General features: G+C 44.4%; 3 protein-coding genes across 3 annotated transcripts in view; 1 reads left to right on the top strand and 2 right to left on the bottom strand. All coding sequences in view use genetic code 11, as the record gives it.

Moving 5' to 3' along the window:
* Positions 1–2,221: 2,221 nt before the first annotated feature.
* On the bottom strand, positions 2,222–11,176 carry EGR_04592 (Zinc finger SWIM domain-containing protein 6; the record flags this gene model as incomplete). The annotated part of the gene is made up of 6 exons (XM_024493841.1): positions 2,222–2,538; positions 5,301–5,544; positions 8,011–8,244; positions 9,487–9,881; positions 9,969–10,056; positions 11,066–11,176. The coding sequence occupies 6 exons, from the start codon at positions 11,174–11,176 to the stop codon at positions 2,222–2,224; spliced, it is 1,389 nt and encodes a 462-aa protein (XP_024351769.1).
* A 163-nt stretch (positions 11,177–11,339) lies between these two features.
* EGR_04591 (hypothetical protein) lies at positions 11,340–11,777 on the top strand (the record flags this gene model as incomplete). The annotated part of the gene is made up of 1 exon (XM_024493840.1): positions 11,340–11,777. The coding sequence occupies one exon, from the start codon at positions 11,340–11,342 to the stop codon at positions 11,775–11,777; it is 438 nt and encodes a 145-aa protein (XP_024351768.1).
* A 401-nt stretch (positions 11,778–12,178) lies between these two features.
* EGR_04590 (Zinc finger SWIM domain-containing protein 4) overlaps positions 12,179–15,012 on the bottom strand; it is a gene marked incomplete at both ends in the record, with an annotated part of 40,314 nt that continues 37,480 nt past the window's right edge. The window contains 3 exons of the mRNA XM_024493839.1: positions 12,179–12,253; positions 13,476–13,668; positions 14,533–14,732. Coding sequence (XP_024351767.1) covers positions 12,179–12,253; positions 13,476–13,668; positions 14,533–14,732 — 468 coding nt within the window. The remainder of the gene's footprint in view (positions 12,254–13,475; positions 13,669–14,532; positions 14,733–15,012) is intronic.

Genomic DNA, 15,012 nt, shown 5'->3' with positions numbered 1-15,012 from the left:
TTGAAGGCAATGCGCTCTGAATCTTCGCCTCTAAAATGACAGCCTAAAAAGGAGGAGTTATGATTGCGGCATGCAAGAAATGAAGCAAAACTGGGTTATCCAAGTTGATATCAAAAATTCATGACCTTTTTAAGGGAGTAGTTTGCCACAAATGCTTTACAGCCAATAAAACCTATTATTTCTAGCAGGCCATCTGATAAGGTCCCGGTTAACTCATTACTCTTACATCATGGCAGTGCTCTTCCTGTGCATAAAATCTGTTCAGTAAGTGAATATTCTCGACTCCCGGTCTGAAATTCTTATCAGCCCTTCAGGAGAATCTGGTTAAAGAGATCGAGGCCTTGTGCAGCAGTCCACTTTTTTTGTAGAATGAAAGTTGTATTTGAAGGGAAAAAAGGTCTACACACCTTTGATGCACTGGGACCGATGCAATTCAAAAGGCCTGTATTTGATGTTCAGGATACTTTGATAAGTTAATATGCTATTCTTGATAGTACCTGCTATCTTACCCTCTCGCGTGGTTATGGTGGAAACGATTGACGCCCGCGTTCAGTAAGGTCATATTTACTAGACTCTTCAAATCTAAATGATTATTTGTTCACAAAAAAGCAACTGCCAGCATGACTAGGTTCGCACCTATGGAAATTCAATAAAAAACCCAATTTTAAGGATGTAACTACAGTTGCATCTATATGGAGCATTTGAGTCTAACCGGTATCCTTGGTTTTGTGATTGTGGTGGTATAAAACGCTGTAGTAAGTAGCAATTACACCATACTACGAGTACTAAAAAGCGGTACAAATGCAGCGAATCGGTTCAGAAGTCTTCGGTGAAGATAACTTACAATAGTGTTAGTGAGCACATGCACGGAAGTGGGTAGAGACGAAGTTTCTGGCGAACGAAGGCACCGAACCCGAACCTGTGTATATCTGGTTGTATGGAAGACTTTATGGTACGGTTATGAAACAAACAGCCGTAGTAGTAGGATACCTCAATCTTATCAAAGACAATTGCACATTCGTCAGTAATGAACCTGACCATGGGAGCTTGCTCCCAGGTGGAAGCCTCGGGGCTCATTCCAGTGTACATTCACCGCGTACAGATCCCGACTCTGGATATTTCATGCATAATTTGTCATGTGGTTACAAATGGGACGTACCCCACCGTGGGAACGGTAACCATTCGAGAACATTTGTGCACACTGGATACCAAGATTGATTTCAGCACTGATGGCTAAGTGAAGCAGTCTCACTAATAAAATTTCCCATCCTGCTGAAGGTTACTACGATCCCAAACATTTCTCTTTGAGGTCTATTAATTGACCGATATAACATGAAGATATGCCATGCGCACTGCTATTCACTTTAAGGTCAAGGCCACCCAAAAAAGATAAACAAGTATGTTAGTCATCCACGTAAAAGGGAACTCCAGTCCACCAGGGCGTACATATACATCGCGCCTTGATTGCACCTCGCTTGGTTGCGATGGCGACCTTGTCACGCTCACATATTTACGTTAACAGTGCATAGTGTATGCCAAAGCCGAGACAAGTGTCCCAAAGAGGTCGGAGACTAGGTTGGAAAATAAATGAGGCTTCTACACTCTGAAGTTCTTGCCTTCCTTTTATAAGACTGGAAGTCGTGGGTTGAGCCGATCACCTCTCTCAGTAATTTGGTGTATGGATACCCGCCGAACCTCCTCTCCTACCTATTTTGTACTTCATTTATCATCGGATCAAGGTAAGCCACGTAGGCTATGATGACATCTATACGCATCTTACTGCTCTTTTATGATTACTTAGGTAACAAATCAAATGGACGGTTTCCGTTCTATAATTCGAAATTTTAGTTTTGAATCCATGATCTTCAAGTCATCAAAAGCCTCCTTAATTACCCCTCAAGTGAAACACATATGACAGCTATAAAAAAATTTTCAAGTAAAATATAGTGGAAGGAAGGGAGAAGGCTTTTAAATCGGTGAAAAGCATTGGGTCTGTTGAACATCCCGGCATGGTGATTGAAAGAAGAGGAAGTAAATAGGGATCCCAATGACAATGACTATGAATGAATAATATTGTGATGCACGAACGGGTGCTGAAAAACCAAATGAGCGATTGCACTTTTTCGGTCTCCACATTACTGGATACCTGTAGAAAAGGTGATTGAGAAGGAGGTCCTATGTACAATAGCATTCATTTACGTCAAGAAAGGAGAGTCACAGTTCAAGTGTGATGAAAGCGCTCGTTCAAAAGCGCTATCAATTTCCTCTTCCCGCGATAGGAGTGGCACAGACAGCTGACGAGCTGGCGGAATTGCGCCGGTCCGTCGGGTTTGAGGAGGCCGAAAGTGTCGCGTGCTCGAGATAGAAAATCCAAGAAGTCGGCGTACTGTCGCGGTGAGATGTTGGCTAGACGCGCGTGCGTGGTCGCTACGAATGCGCTGATAGTAGCCTCCAGTAGCGGTTTCAATGGTGGTGCGTCTACAGGCAAGAGAGGCGGTTGTGCCTGCTTTGAGGTCGGATAGTAGCCCGCGTATACATCTGTAGAGGGTGCAGAATAGTAGCCAATTTATATTTTCAGAGACCCATCGAATACTTCCCTACACCTAATCCCCAAATATTTTACGATGAATCTCTTGATGCTATTATTCTAAACGAGTATCCCAACTAGCACTCCTTTGGGGTTTTCAGTATTGCCATTTTTAGGACTTGAGGTGCGAGGTCGAGGGATGAGGAAAAAAGGTGTAACGACTGTCAGTAAGAGATTTGGGTCTCAACTGGTACTTATCGGTAGGACTCCGAGTAGGGGACAATCAAGGAGCCGAAGCTATCAAAATGACGCCTGAGAAGACATCTTAATAATATCCCTTTTATTATAAGAAAGCGGTAAGCGGGAGTGAGAATGACTTCAAATCAGCTGAAATCAAGTTAGCAACTAGATCCTGGAGAAGTAATTCCACTGGAAGATCCCTTGACAGGTTAATCTTAAACGCTTTTCTGTAACCTAAGAAGATCCAAAATGATATTCCTGCAACGTCATTCATTTTGCAATAGGTTTACCAGCCTGCTTATGCCAGTTTCGTGGCACTAACTGTTAAATTGGTCAACGTATTCTACTACGAGGTTGTATGGATGTGACAGACACAGTTATTCAACACCAATTTGCAGAACAGAACTAAAAAAGGTGTAGGAACATCAGTCAGAAAAAAATTCGCGATTTTATCATCGAGGGGTAGAGAATAATGTTTGCTAAATGTCAAGTGGAATGGACAGAAAAGGTTATTTCAGTTAAGCTATGTATTTGCTAACAGTGACGACGTCACTGACGAACCACTCCTTAAGTCACTTGGTGTTGTGGAGGAACACTGAAAGGTGGCGGCTGGGGATGCCCGCAACGCCAGAAAACGTTCCTGTTTTTACCTTCTAGAAGTTTCCTATTTTTAACCATTTTTCATCCTGATTGGCTGATATCAGGAGACTGAAAACATCTTGGGCCTTCAGGACCCTGCACTAGTCACCTGGCCGCTGGGTACGCCCCCCCCCCCCGCACTGCGGCTTACTCATACGCTGACTAACAAAGGCATCCGTACCGAAGCCTCTGTCAGCAAGTCACTTCGGTTGAGGGTGCTCGATAGAACCCAAATTCGCGTACACAACACCAGTTGGTAGAGAATTTGGAGAGCTTAAACACACTGCAGATGCAGATCAAAATACCCCACACTTTATGCATGATTGCGCCACCGGGTAACTTTAGGATTCTCCTTTTCAATTTTTCTTGAGGGCAACCCCAACAGCGCGTGCTATGTAAACGACAAGGCGAACACGTATGTCTACCAACGGGAAAAGTGTGGCTCACTCGCTCCCTTCGCACTGGCTTTTGTGAGTGATTGGGTCAATTCAGTGTGGCACTTTGCGCTTGCATTCGACTTTTGGAATGCGCAGGAATCTGTTACCAGTTCAGAAGATTCTAAGATAGAAGTTCGGTACTAATTGATACTCAGAAATGTAGTCTAACAGAGAAATTACCTCTGCTAGCTTGCTAGTTTATGCTAGATTGTATGAAAGTGCTGTTTAATATTATTTCGACAGTCAGTAGGGCAAATATTACTCCCGAAAGGACGATAGAGGGGAGAGGAACGTGCAGTAAATGCCAGGATATGTTGCAACATGTTTTATTTCATCGCAGTTGTGAGAAACAAGAAATTAGCCTTCCCCATTATAGGTTGCTGGAGTTGTTTAAGTCCTCAGATAAAGGGCTCCCATATCTACGTTCATAACACGAGCCCCTAATCGAAGCCAACTGTGAAGTGGGAATGCTAGTCTAGGATTCTATTTTAACCACCAACATTCTTCCATCTGTGGCACTAGCTTCCGGGTTTCGGAGTAGAGACAACGGTAAGCGCACCCACTCTAAGTGAGAAAAGTCCGAAATTGATGGCAGACTATCAAACACGGACACCACAGAGGGCCGTTTAATGTAGTAAGCCTTACAACAGAGAGGCTATCAAAATCAGGCGTACTTTTGAAAATCACACTAATCGCACATCCTGAAGTGGAGTAATTCAAAAAAAATATGACTTTAGATTTGAGAACGTCTACTAGAAAAGTGTCTGCGATACTTATGTGAAGAAAAGATACCTCTCCTACGTTCCTAGTAGCTGAATGAGATCCAGATAAACAGTCCCACATCAAGGTGGTCGAGAGGAGTGGGTACGGAATGGTATTTTTGTGAAGTTATCTCCTCTACTTTCTTGAACTGGTTCTATCTTTAAGCTTTCTGTTTCTGTACCAGTCCTGGTTGGTACAGTCATTGAGTCTCACTAACACAATACACATGGGAGGAGCCTCTCTGAATCCATCGAAACCGTCGTCGGGATCAAATGCGTACCTGCAAAGGATGATCTTCGTTTCTGGTTCGCAAAGGGTTTTTAGAGTAGAATGGTAACCATAGATGGCATGGAGAAGGACATCCAATAAGAGGGAGGAGTGGGTGGCAGAATGACATTTGTCTTGATTGTTATCTTACCCGCACTGATTTTGGTCACCATCTTGGTGTCGTGACGTTCCGCATACATCCTTTCTCTTAGCAGGCTAAAAGTCCTTCTGAGGTTGCTATCAAGACCCATACATCATCCAACAACTCTGGGGCTGTAATTCAAACATCTGGTTTTGACGCAAGGTAACGAGTCCGCGAATTCCAATACATCAAGAGACCACACCATCTGACCGAACTATTGCTCAAATTGGAGGGAGGCCAAATGTGACGTCAAAAGCATGCAGAAAAGGAATTCGAGTGGACTCACGATTGCCATCCACACGATGGTGATGGTTAGGGTGGTGGTGGGAATGGGGATGGTACTGGGGCGTGGGCAGTGGTGGAAGAGACGGTGGTGGTGGAGCACGACAGCGATGCAAAATATCCGCCAGGAGAGTTGGACAGTGTACGTTTCGTACCACGTGGCTGAGAATCTCCTGGAGCGCTGTGAGACCGATGCGATGCGCCAGGAGACACGACCACAACACATCGTGCGCCACTGGATGGCTCTCCTACGGATGGAAAAACAACTGCAGATGATTGGTGCCTTAATTCGGTACGTAATTTTGCATTACATCTCATCACTGCACTGTGGCTCTGTTTACCCTATTCAATGTTCCAAATTCCATCGCCTTGGTGTTTACATTCATTATCTCCAGGGCCTGACTGGAAAATCGGGGTTCTTGGCGAACGCTCGATATCAATTTGGTGTCAATATTGGTAAATCACATCGCTAAGGCTATTAGAAGAATCACTAATGTAGTGAACTGGTTTGTTGCACGAATTGGGTAGGACCTGAAAGAACCTACAATGTCCCTTAAACCATAACGCTATATGGTGTATGAGTTTGTAGTTTGATTATTAGGGTGGTTTTGACCCAATTTGATGCGGTCATGTGTGACCGCAGGCCTTTCTGTACCGGTGTGAAGGCAAAATATCTCCCTTTTTGAGCATATAACCTTATTATCTAAGCCCAAGCCTGACGGAGGCTTTTATATCTGGGATGAAAAAATATCTCTAGAACGACCTTACGCCGCTACCAAATTTCGGCAGCTGTTGATACAAGCCTCGAATATTTGGAATAGTGGGACTAATGCAAACTTAAAAATACTAATTATTCTTCGATGAGGAAAGAAAATCTTATTCTCCTTTCCCATGCTTCCTACATATAAGTGGTTTTCTCCTTCCTAATGAATTGTTCGAGCTAAGCAGTTAAGCTGTTCCATTCCGGAGCAAGTGGGCAAAAATCGGTAGCTGATGGAGTGGATGCACCCAAATAGTTGGAATATGTCGAAAACTCGGCATATAATCGCATCAAGGTGTGATTTTGCCTATTCATAGTCGCTGCATGTAGTATTCCAATTCGTCCTTTGGGTGTAGTCAGGCTGCTTGCCGGCAGGACAATTAATGCAAATGAGAAAGCGAAAGGCAACTGTCTGTTTCGGATGTAAATTACACTGCAACACAATCAAATACGGTTAATTTTACAACCTTTACCTATATGACAAAACGATGAAAAATTAAATGTTTTCTTTTTGTATCCGTCCCTTACCAGAGGTTTTGAATGGGTCTCCATATTGCAGCGACCTAGTGAATGCATCCACTTATGTAAGAGGCGCACTTATAAACAAACCCAAATTTAGGTTCCTGAGAAGTGGTTCGTTGATCGGAACAATTTGCTTGAATGGATAGAATAGAGGACAAATTTCTAAGATCGCTGGGTAAAGGAAAAAAGGGCTAACAGATCGAGTATACGATCGACAGAAGGCAGAACCCCTCCTCCCTATTTAGAGGAGCCAATAAATAAAAAAAGGCAATTTGCACCACCTTGGGAAGGAAAACCCGATGTGTGCATGGGACACATGCGGCTGTAAAATTGGGAGAGGTAGTCAAGATGAGGAACGCACGTGCCCATGCGTTAGTGTTCGTGACCCCGTCAACCAACCATGTTTCGGCCCCGCTCACTGTCAATTGGGCAGTGCATCTCCGCGGTGTTAGGTTGACAAGTTAAAAGGGAAAAGGAGACAAATGCCTCGTATTTAGGCTCCAATGCTGTTATCCAGAAAAGTTGGATTGGCGGGCAAACGCGGAAAGGGTGAATGTTCCACACGATATTACGCGATGATGGCGTGGACAACAACTCCCGAACAGGAAGACGTTTCAAGATCGAACACCCACACAAAATTCATAATTCCATGATTAGGTGACTCCAAATTTTTAGAGCAAATAACTAAACTATTTGACTAACTTCCTTCGGAATCGAGAAAATCTGGGGGTAACCGAATCGGCGATACACAAAAATATCTTAGAAAGTTGTGGACTCCGGTTATTCACTCCGAGTTGACGATGCAAAAGACAACACTTAAAAAGCTTTAAAATATCATCTCTTGGGTTTTGCCTCTTATGCCCTAATTGAAATCCTTCAGAATAAAGCATAAAGGTTGGCTATTTGTTTAACCAATTTGCAAATATCAACCATGTTTTAGCATATGACAAGGGTTAACAAACGACCGGAAATTGTTAGTCACATTATCTAGGCCATAAACAAAGTAATTTTAACGTATACAGTCAATACTTTTGAAAGGAGCCTAATAGTTTTGAGGCATCGACTGGCCCATCTGTCTATCAGTAAGACGAAAATTATCAAACTTTCCCGCATGCATGCTAACTACGAGACAGCCGTATCACAACAGAAAGAAGGGAATAGGTGAGCCGATTGCCCTAGAGACAGCAACCAAAGCAGGCACACCAATGGAAGAATAGCCAAAGTTGCCCCTCGCTATTGGCCAATCTGAAGAGCGAAAAGCACTCCCAGGGGTGGGTGTGATGCTTTATTTTTTAAAATGACTGATAGTCTTTCTACTAGACTACGTTGGAAGGTTGTCTCGCATGTCTCGACAGCATAAACAGTTTAAAGGCACTAGCCCCAACTGTAGGTGTAGTTGCGATACCAAAGTAAGATAAAGCAAAGGGCCCACCTGAAGACCGCTGAGGGAGAAGAGACGCATTGCGTGAACGGTGAGAGGGAAGGCCCAGAGAGGATAGCCACGAGCATCGAGGTGTCGGGCTGCGGAGAAGAGGTGAGTTGGTCCCAGACTGCCTGATTTGGCCGCCTCCACAACCAACTGGTAGGTTGCCTCAAAACTCGCCGCGTCCAACTCGGTAAGCTGAAGAGCTGTCAGGGCACAATTTACCGGGTCCTGTGCCGCCGCCTGTGAATCAATCAAAAAGCACGTAGGATCAGAGCGCCATTGATAATTTCAACCTAGATTCAGCAGGGTTCAGACCGGAACTGTGATGTATTTCAATAGAAGGGGAAGTGACAGATATTTCAAGGTGGGAGAGCATTCTCTCCTCATCAGTCAGTGGTAGCTTAAGTGCCAAAAGCAAACAGTCTGCTGGCATTTGGCCACGAGCCAATGTAACGGCGCATTGTGCTATGGATAATGTCATTTTCGTAATGTAAGGCAAAATGCGTTTTTTCGTATGCAAAAATAAGCGTTCTGATTTGAGGCGAAAACTAGTTGAGCAGTACCGTTATCGGTACGAACGGCTGTGAAATTGGAGAAGGGAGATCGGGTTATGGACATATCCGCTTACGGTTAGGTGCTGGGAACTGACATTCAAAGCCAGAATGCCTATTCGTAAGCTGGAATAAGGCTACCTAAAGGAATGTAAGACGACGGAAATCAAAGAATGAGCAAAATAAAAACACCGTAATCCCACTACTAGCTGCATTCAAGAGGTCAAAGGGGCAAGTGCATCAGAGCTCAAATAATAACAACTGCGGCAAGCAAAACTTATATAAGAATTAACTCAATGTGACTGTAAAAGTTGCAGATAGCTCCAGATTAGGCGACAAAAATGTGCAAAACGGAAACAACTGGACCGTTTTCTAATTTCATGAAGATGGACGATCGGATGAGCACCCCACCTCTATCCACAGTCCAGTCTTACATCAACTTTGGCCTATGAAGGCGATAGCCACCTCTGCATTGCTTGGAGCTAAAGCCACAGTGGTTTTCGGAGATCACTCATTCTACGTGTCGACGCAAAAACAACAGCAACTAAGCAAATCCCTCATTGCACTACTGCTAGCAGCAGTTTTCCTTCCTGATCCCAGATTTCGATTTCCGTCAAAAAACCAAGAACCGGAGCATCATAATAATCACACAGACAAGTTAATTTAATGGATAATTGTTCCCACTTATTCTCGCGGATCGGCCAAATGTGGTTTGCGGACTCCTGTGAGTCCTACGTAATACTTCCACCAGCGGTCCTTAAAATGGGTTGACGCCACCAGAAATCTTGAGAACAATGAGCACTTAGGTCCTTTAAATTTCAATGAAGATACTTAAAAAAGAAGTTGGAAACCATATCGCGATCAAAGTCTTTGAGTTCGAAAGAAGCCACGTCATTCAAGTCAATTATTTTGACGTTGCTCCCCCTCAGACACCCCACAACTGCAAGCAAGTGATTGGAGGAATACATCGCTCCGTGAATTTGACCAATTTGCCCTCTAGAGGAATGAAACACCTTCTATTGACACCACTATCGGATTCACCGTGGTCTTGCTGCCCCAGACGTGCTAAACAATCAGCATCAGGTCCGATGATTTGGGCTCGGCTAAACAGAGTCAACTGCACACCGCTGTAGTTTGCTAACCTTTGTTGGGGGCTGGCATCAAATTTGGGCCAGCGACGAGTGAGAGGTTCTACACAAGTTCGGAGGAGGTGGACTGTTTCTGGGATATCAAGAGACCTTTGATATTTGGCCAGACATGCGGATTCTTGCTGAGGGCTGAGTGAGTGTCGCCGTATTTTCGGACGGTATCTAGTTGATCGGACAGCTGTGGTGGTGTGGGTAAGCGAGTCCCTAAACCAAACGTGATACACTTCTTATTAATCTAATTTTTGAACTTCCTTCAACATCTCACCTCTCATAGCCGCAACTGCCTTTGAGAGAGCTTTCAAGTGGACAGAATATTGAACTAACTGGGAAACTGTTTGCTGTTGCATGTAAACCTGTAAGGTTCAGGGCAGCAACTTAGCCTCACTAGCTTAGATCCACAATGAGAACAGAACACGGAACCAGGAGGCAGAATTATTCAAGTAGAGAATAGGGCTCATTTCATCTATTTTTTCCTAGTCGTAAGAAGGCTACATGATTAGACGAAAAACTTGCAGCTAGGTGAGCTGCCAGTCTTGTGGAGAAGTGGTACCTGCCAGTGCCGTCTAGGGATTCAAAAACGGAATCAATGATGGCTCTATAAGTGTTGCTCAGGGATGGATATGAGGAAACAAAGAAGGATAAGGGTTGTCGATAGGTTTTGTTGGTAATTTACAGCCGCCTTTGTTTCGATCTCGGAAGGTGAAGCAGGCAGAATCCACTAAATCATTGTGTGTGTGTGCACGCACATGGCCACACATGCACAAAGCAGACTGCTGCCTTGCCTATTATTCACCCGCTTTGACACACATTATTTGCTAAATGGAGGGTCTCGCGTCACATGACTTGTCGTCCAAACACAGTGGCGACCATCGGATTATAGAGTCCTGGTCACAAAAGCCACACGAAATGCAGTCAGATCCGGGTCCAGAAGCCCTGTGATCGTAACAGTCAGTGTAGGGTTTAAGTGATGGCAATTTCACTCGCATTTGGATATGATAGCAGGAGGTCATTGCCTGAAAAGCCTGCACTTTAATGAAATAGCTAACACGACATGGGATTTCGCTTGGAGTTAAAAAACCTTTTAGAAGTGAATTAATAAATACCTCACTAATGAGTAGATTGCACTCTAAATTCCGAACCGTGTCATGCCCTGCTGTGCTTTAGGTCTAACGAGTGATGACAAATTGGCACAGAGTGGTTTGGATCAAGTGTTTGAAGAGAAGGCAATCTCTAGTGGAATGTCGGGTCGATGAAATTTGGCGCAGCAACTTTGCATGCGTGTGCAAACAAGTCCAACTTAGTCAGACTGTCAACCTTGAATGCGCACCAATAGGGACCCAAATGACATAAATATGCGCGTACACGACTGTGACTACCATGGTAACTTGGTTCGCCTCCGCACACGGCAAGGTCGATAATAGAAACGGGCAAATGGATCCGCGGTAAGCCACACAACTCCGCCACCAGTCGCATCCCTGATTGGTCGATATGCAGCAGCCAATGGGAGGGGAGGGACAACCAGCGCGAGGGAGGGCAAGGGCAGATATGCGCGTCGCGTGTTTGCTGTGTGTGTGCAGCAGCGGAGAGGGGCAGTTTTGGACGAACCTAGCCTACTTTCAGACGTACTCTCGTGACCATGGAAATGCGAAGACTCACCGCGGCCCTTTTGGGCATTGCTATCGGCCTCATCATCATCGCTCTGGCTATCACTGACTGGCGTTACGGCCTGGCCTTCGGGGGCGCGACCCACGACAAGGAGGCAATGACTGCGGTCACCTTCCTGATCATCATTGGTCTAATCTGTCTCATCATTGTCTTCATCCTCGACATTGTCATGCTCTGCCAGACTGCTGTGCCCTCGGGCATGATCACAGCACGCTTCGTAATCCTCTACATCAGTGTGGCGCTTATCATGATCGGCGTCCTGGTGTACACGGCTAGAAGGGGTGGACTGTGGCCCTACTTCCTCGTCGTGGTAGGCATGGTATTTGCCGTCCTTGTGGCCATTCTGGCTGCTGTCTACTCCAGGTGCGTCTCCAGTGAGCGTGTAGTTGTGGTTCGTTCTACGCGTTAGGGAACCATCGTCGAACACGCCTACCCAGGACCTGCATGCCACGCACTTAACCCAAGATTTATACCCGACTAATTGCATCATCGCTTTTCATGTGCCCCCTCGCGTGTTCTCCCTCTGGTTCCCGCCTTAAAAAGACAGTAAACTGCGTGTCAGACTACCACTGCCCGGATCTAACTAGCATCTCTCGCGTCCAGTTAAGCCCATTCACTCGCTTTCCTTCTTTTCCCCTTTCCCTCTTTTGTTCTCCTCTTAGGAAAAATATTGTGCTTTTGTTAATAAATCTTTCTAATAACACTCACTGTTACATAGACGCCGACTATGTGTATTCATTAAATGCCAAAAAATAGAATGCCAATTGAAGCTACTGCTTATCAGCCTTCTTTGTTGTAAGTCTGAACCACTCAATCGTTGGTGGCGGTGGGGATGAAGACGTGTCGTGCCCGCTTTAGCTGTGGGACACGTGGGTTGCCGCTAGACTGCACGTGGTTATCAATGGTGTGAGAGGCTAGGTCACTCGTCTGTTTTCCTTACATCCTACCTAGAAAATATTGGCATGGCGGCTAGTTGCAAGTTCGTTAGGGAATTGCTGAAAAGGTGGCGGGGCGGATTATGGATGGTCACCGCCAGCGTTAGCGCGGCGTGCAGATGTGCTTGCTTAGGTGAGAAGTCTTACAACGAGCGGATTAAATTATCAAAAGTGTCCTGCTATTGCAACCAGAATAAATGCAAAATAAAAAGTGGTAACAGTAGCAGCCCTCTGCATTAAAACAAACAAAAATGAGTAAGTTTGGGTGTGATCTATGGCACAGTGACTAGGGCCGCCATACGAAAAACACAATAACCTTTTGAATGGTGAATGAGCTCTCGGGTTATCCTGAAGGCATCAAGACGGCGTGATGGGCGGTAGACAGAACGCTACTTTGGTGACAAGCAGTGAAAGTAAAAAAGGCTGGCACAAAGCTTGTTGGTCGTGGTTAGAAAGGCACTGGGACAGTAGTTTAGAAATAGCTTATTAGGCAGGATAAATAACATTTTTAATTGAATTTTATATTCCAGTGTGCATTGGAATCGAAACTAGGAAGGGTTGAGGTAAATTATTGGTTTTCATGACCTGGGGGGCTGCCACAAACATTAATCCACAATTCGAAGTAATAGTTCGAGGGAGCTAGATTAATTGACCTTGAGCAGACAAAATTCCCCCGCTTTTATTTATCGAAATTCTAAAAACCGTCAGAATTTGTGGATTTGGAGATTTATCAGCTCGTGGTAAACGTTAACAATTGAGATACCCCAAATTAAAAAATGGCAAATAAAAGTTTACTAACAGATAGTCAGTAGTAAGATTTATTTAACAACCGTAAAGGTCAAGTCCGACTTGCAAATCATTATGCTGTGATAAAATCAAGCAAAACAACAAAGTTGGAAGTAAAAGTGCTGTTTAAATGTTAAAACAAATGAAATTAAGGAATATATTCCATGTTGTCAAAGCACTTAAGTGCTACTACATTAACCGGCATCATGTTCGAAATTTCACCAATTCTGGGGTGTTAAATGGCATCCATTTAACTTAATTTAGCATATAAAAACTCAATAATTGTTACATTTTCCAGGTTTTATGTTTTAAGCAGGCTTAAGACCTCGTTCTTGCGAATTTTGGGAAATAAATTTTTGTGGACTTCTGAAGCCTACATAACTTACTTGTCCGCAAATATCACAGGGGGGCAACTCAATGAGGTTGAGTCTAAAGGCCACTAAGGCCTGGGAAACGCCATAAGTCAAGAACACGATAGTGTATCCAAAAAGAAAAGCGAGGAGTGGGAAAAGGTTACGTGCTTTTTCAACTACAATCTCAACATAGCGGCTTCCAAGACGCAGGGGTCTAGGCGCTTCTCTGAGATTACGTGGAGAAATTTACCTATGGTTTTTCAACCAATAGTGGTTATGGCATAACAAGATGGCAGCAGACATTCATACGATACGATAGTTTGTCAAGCTAGTCATGACGATCTCTCAGAGGTGCGTTTTGACAGAGAAGAGAGATTGGCCACGTGAAACTGCTACATAGTTTGCCCACTCGATGTAGCAACAGACGATTTCTCAATTCACGTTACTACTTGTGCATAAGGGTCCACAAACGCCAGTTAAAGAATACTTGAAATTGCACGAATTTCTTAAATTACCTCTTACATGCTGTTTCGATTCAAGCATATCCAGTCTGAGAGGTATGCATCGCTCTCTAGTATACGCCAGCGTCAGGTACAATTCAAAACGTCAAACTCGCACTATAGCTTACTCAGCCTGGTAAATTCTTGCCAATTTACAAATATTTAAATAAGTATTCAATAGCATTTTAAAAGCCCAAAGCTTTGTTTCTGTTTGCCGAATAAGCTGCAAGCCCATTCCCTTCCAAAGCTTAGTGATAATTTTGACTATGGTATAGTCATCTTCGCTGAAACACGGTCGCTGGTTCTAAGATCAGCTGACACCGCAGTTTTCATTGATTTACTTCACTGAAATGAGTTCCAAGTCTGGACCTTACCTGACACTAGGCTGCAAAACATGAAGATCGAGGGACAATTGACACTGACCCTTGCCTTAGCGCTAGTTTGCCTCACAGCCAGTCTTTACTTCACGGTTCACGACTACATTCATCCAGTGTTCAAATTTGGAACCGCTCAACTCGTTTTTAACTGGGTCCTGTGCATGCAGTCAATCGGTGTGATGTGTGTAATCTTCGGTTTACTTCTCATCTTACTGCGAATTGCAGGCCGGGTAGAACCAGAGTGGTTCCGCAAAATCCTCCTCATCCTCCTTAGCATCGCTACAGGTGCCCTCGTGTTTGCTGCCACTATAGACCTGATCTACCACGTCGATTTCCCCTACGTTCTCGCATATACCGGAACAATAATGGCAGTTATCACCGCTGTAGGCACAGAGGTGAGCCTCTTTAAGATGCTATAGAGAAAAATATATAAGCCTATAGCTTTCATGTCGTTTGCAGATAAGAATTAGTAAGCTTAATACAAATGGCGTCAATGTGGGACACCAGTGGAGCCGTCGGTGGAGGGAGAAAGGGTGAGGAAGTAAGGTTGGAGCTGTCGCACTGTCTGTAGATTACGTAGCAGTGCTTCAGGGGTCGAATCAAAATGCATGGTAAAAGCCAGTAAGCCAAAGGCAACTTTAGTCTGTATGCATCGACAAAAGCGTTACAGGAAGTTGCGCATGTCGATTATGG

This window comes from Echinococcus granulosus, assembly GCF_000524195.1.
Source record: "Echinococcus granulosus chromosome Unknown EG_S00029, whole genome shotgun sequence".
In the NCBI taxonomy this organism is placed as follows: domain Eukaryota; kingdom Metazoa; phylum Platyhelminthes; class Cestoda; order Cyclophyllidea; family Taeniidae; genus Echinococcus; species Echinococcus granulosus.
Note: the sequence above shows the minus strand (reverse complement) of the source record. Positions and strands in the feature narration are given on the sequence as shown.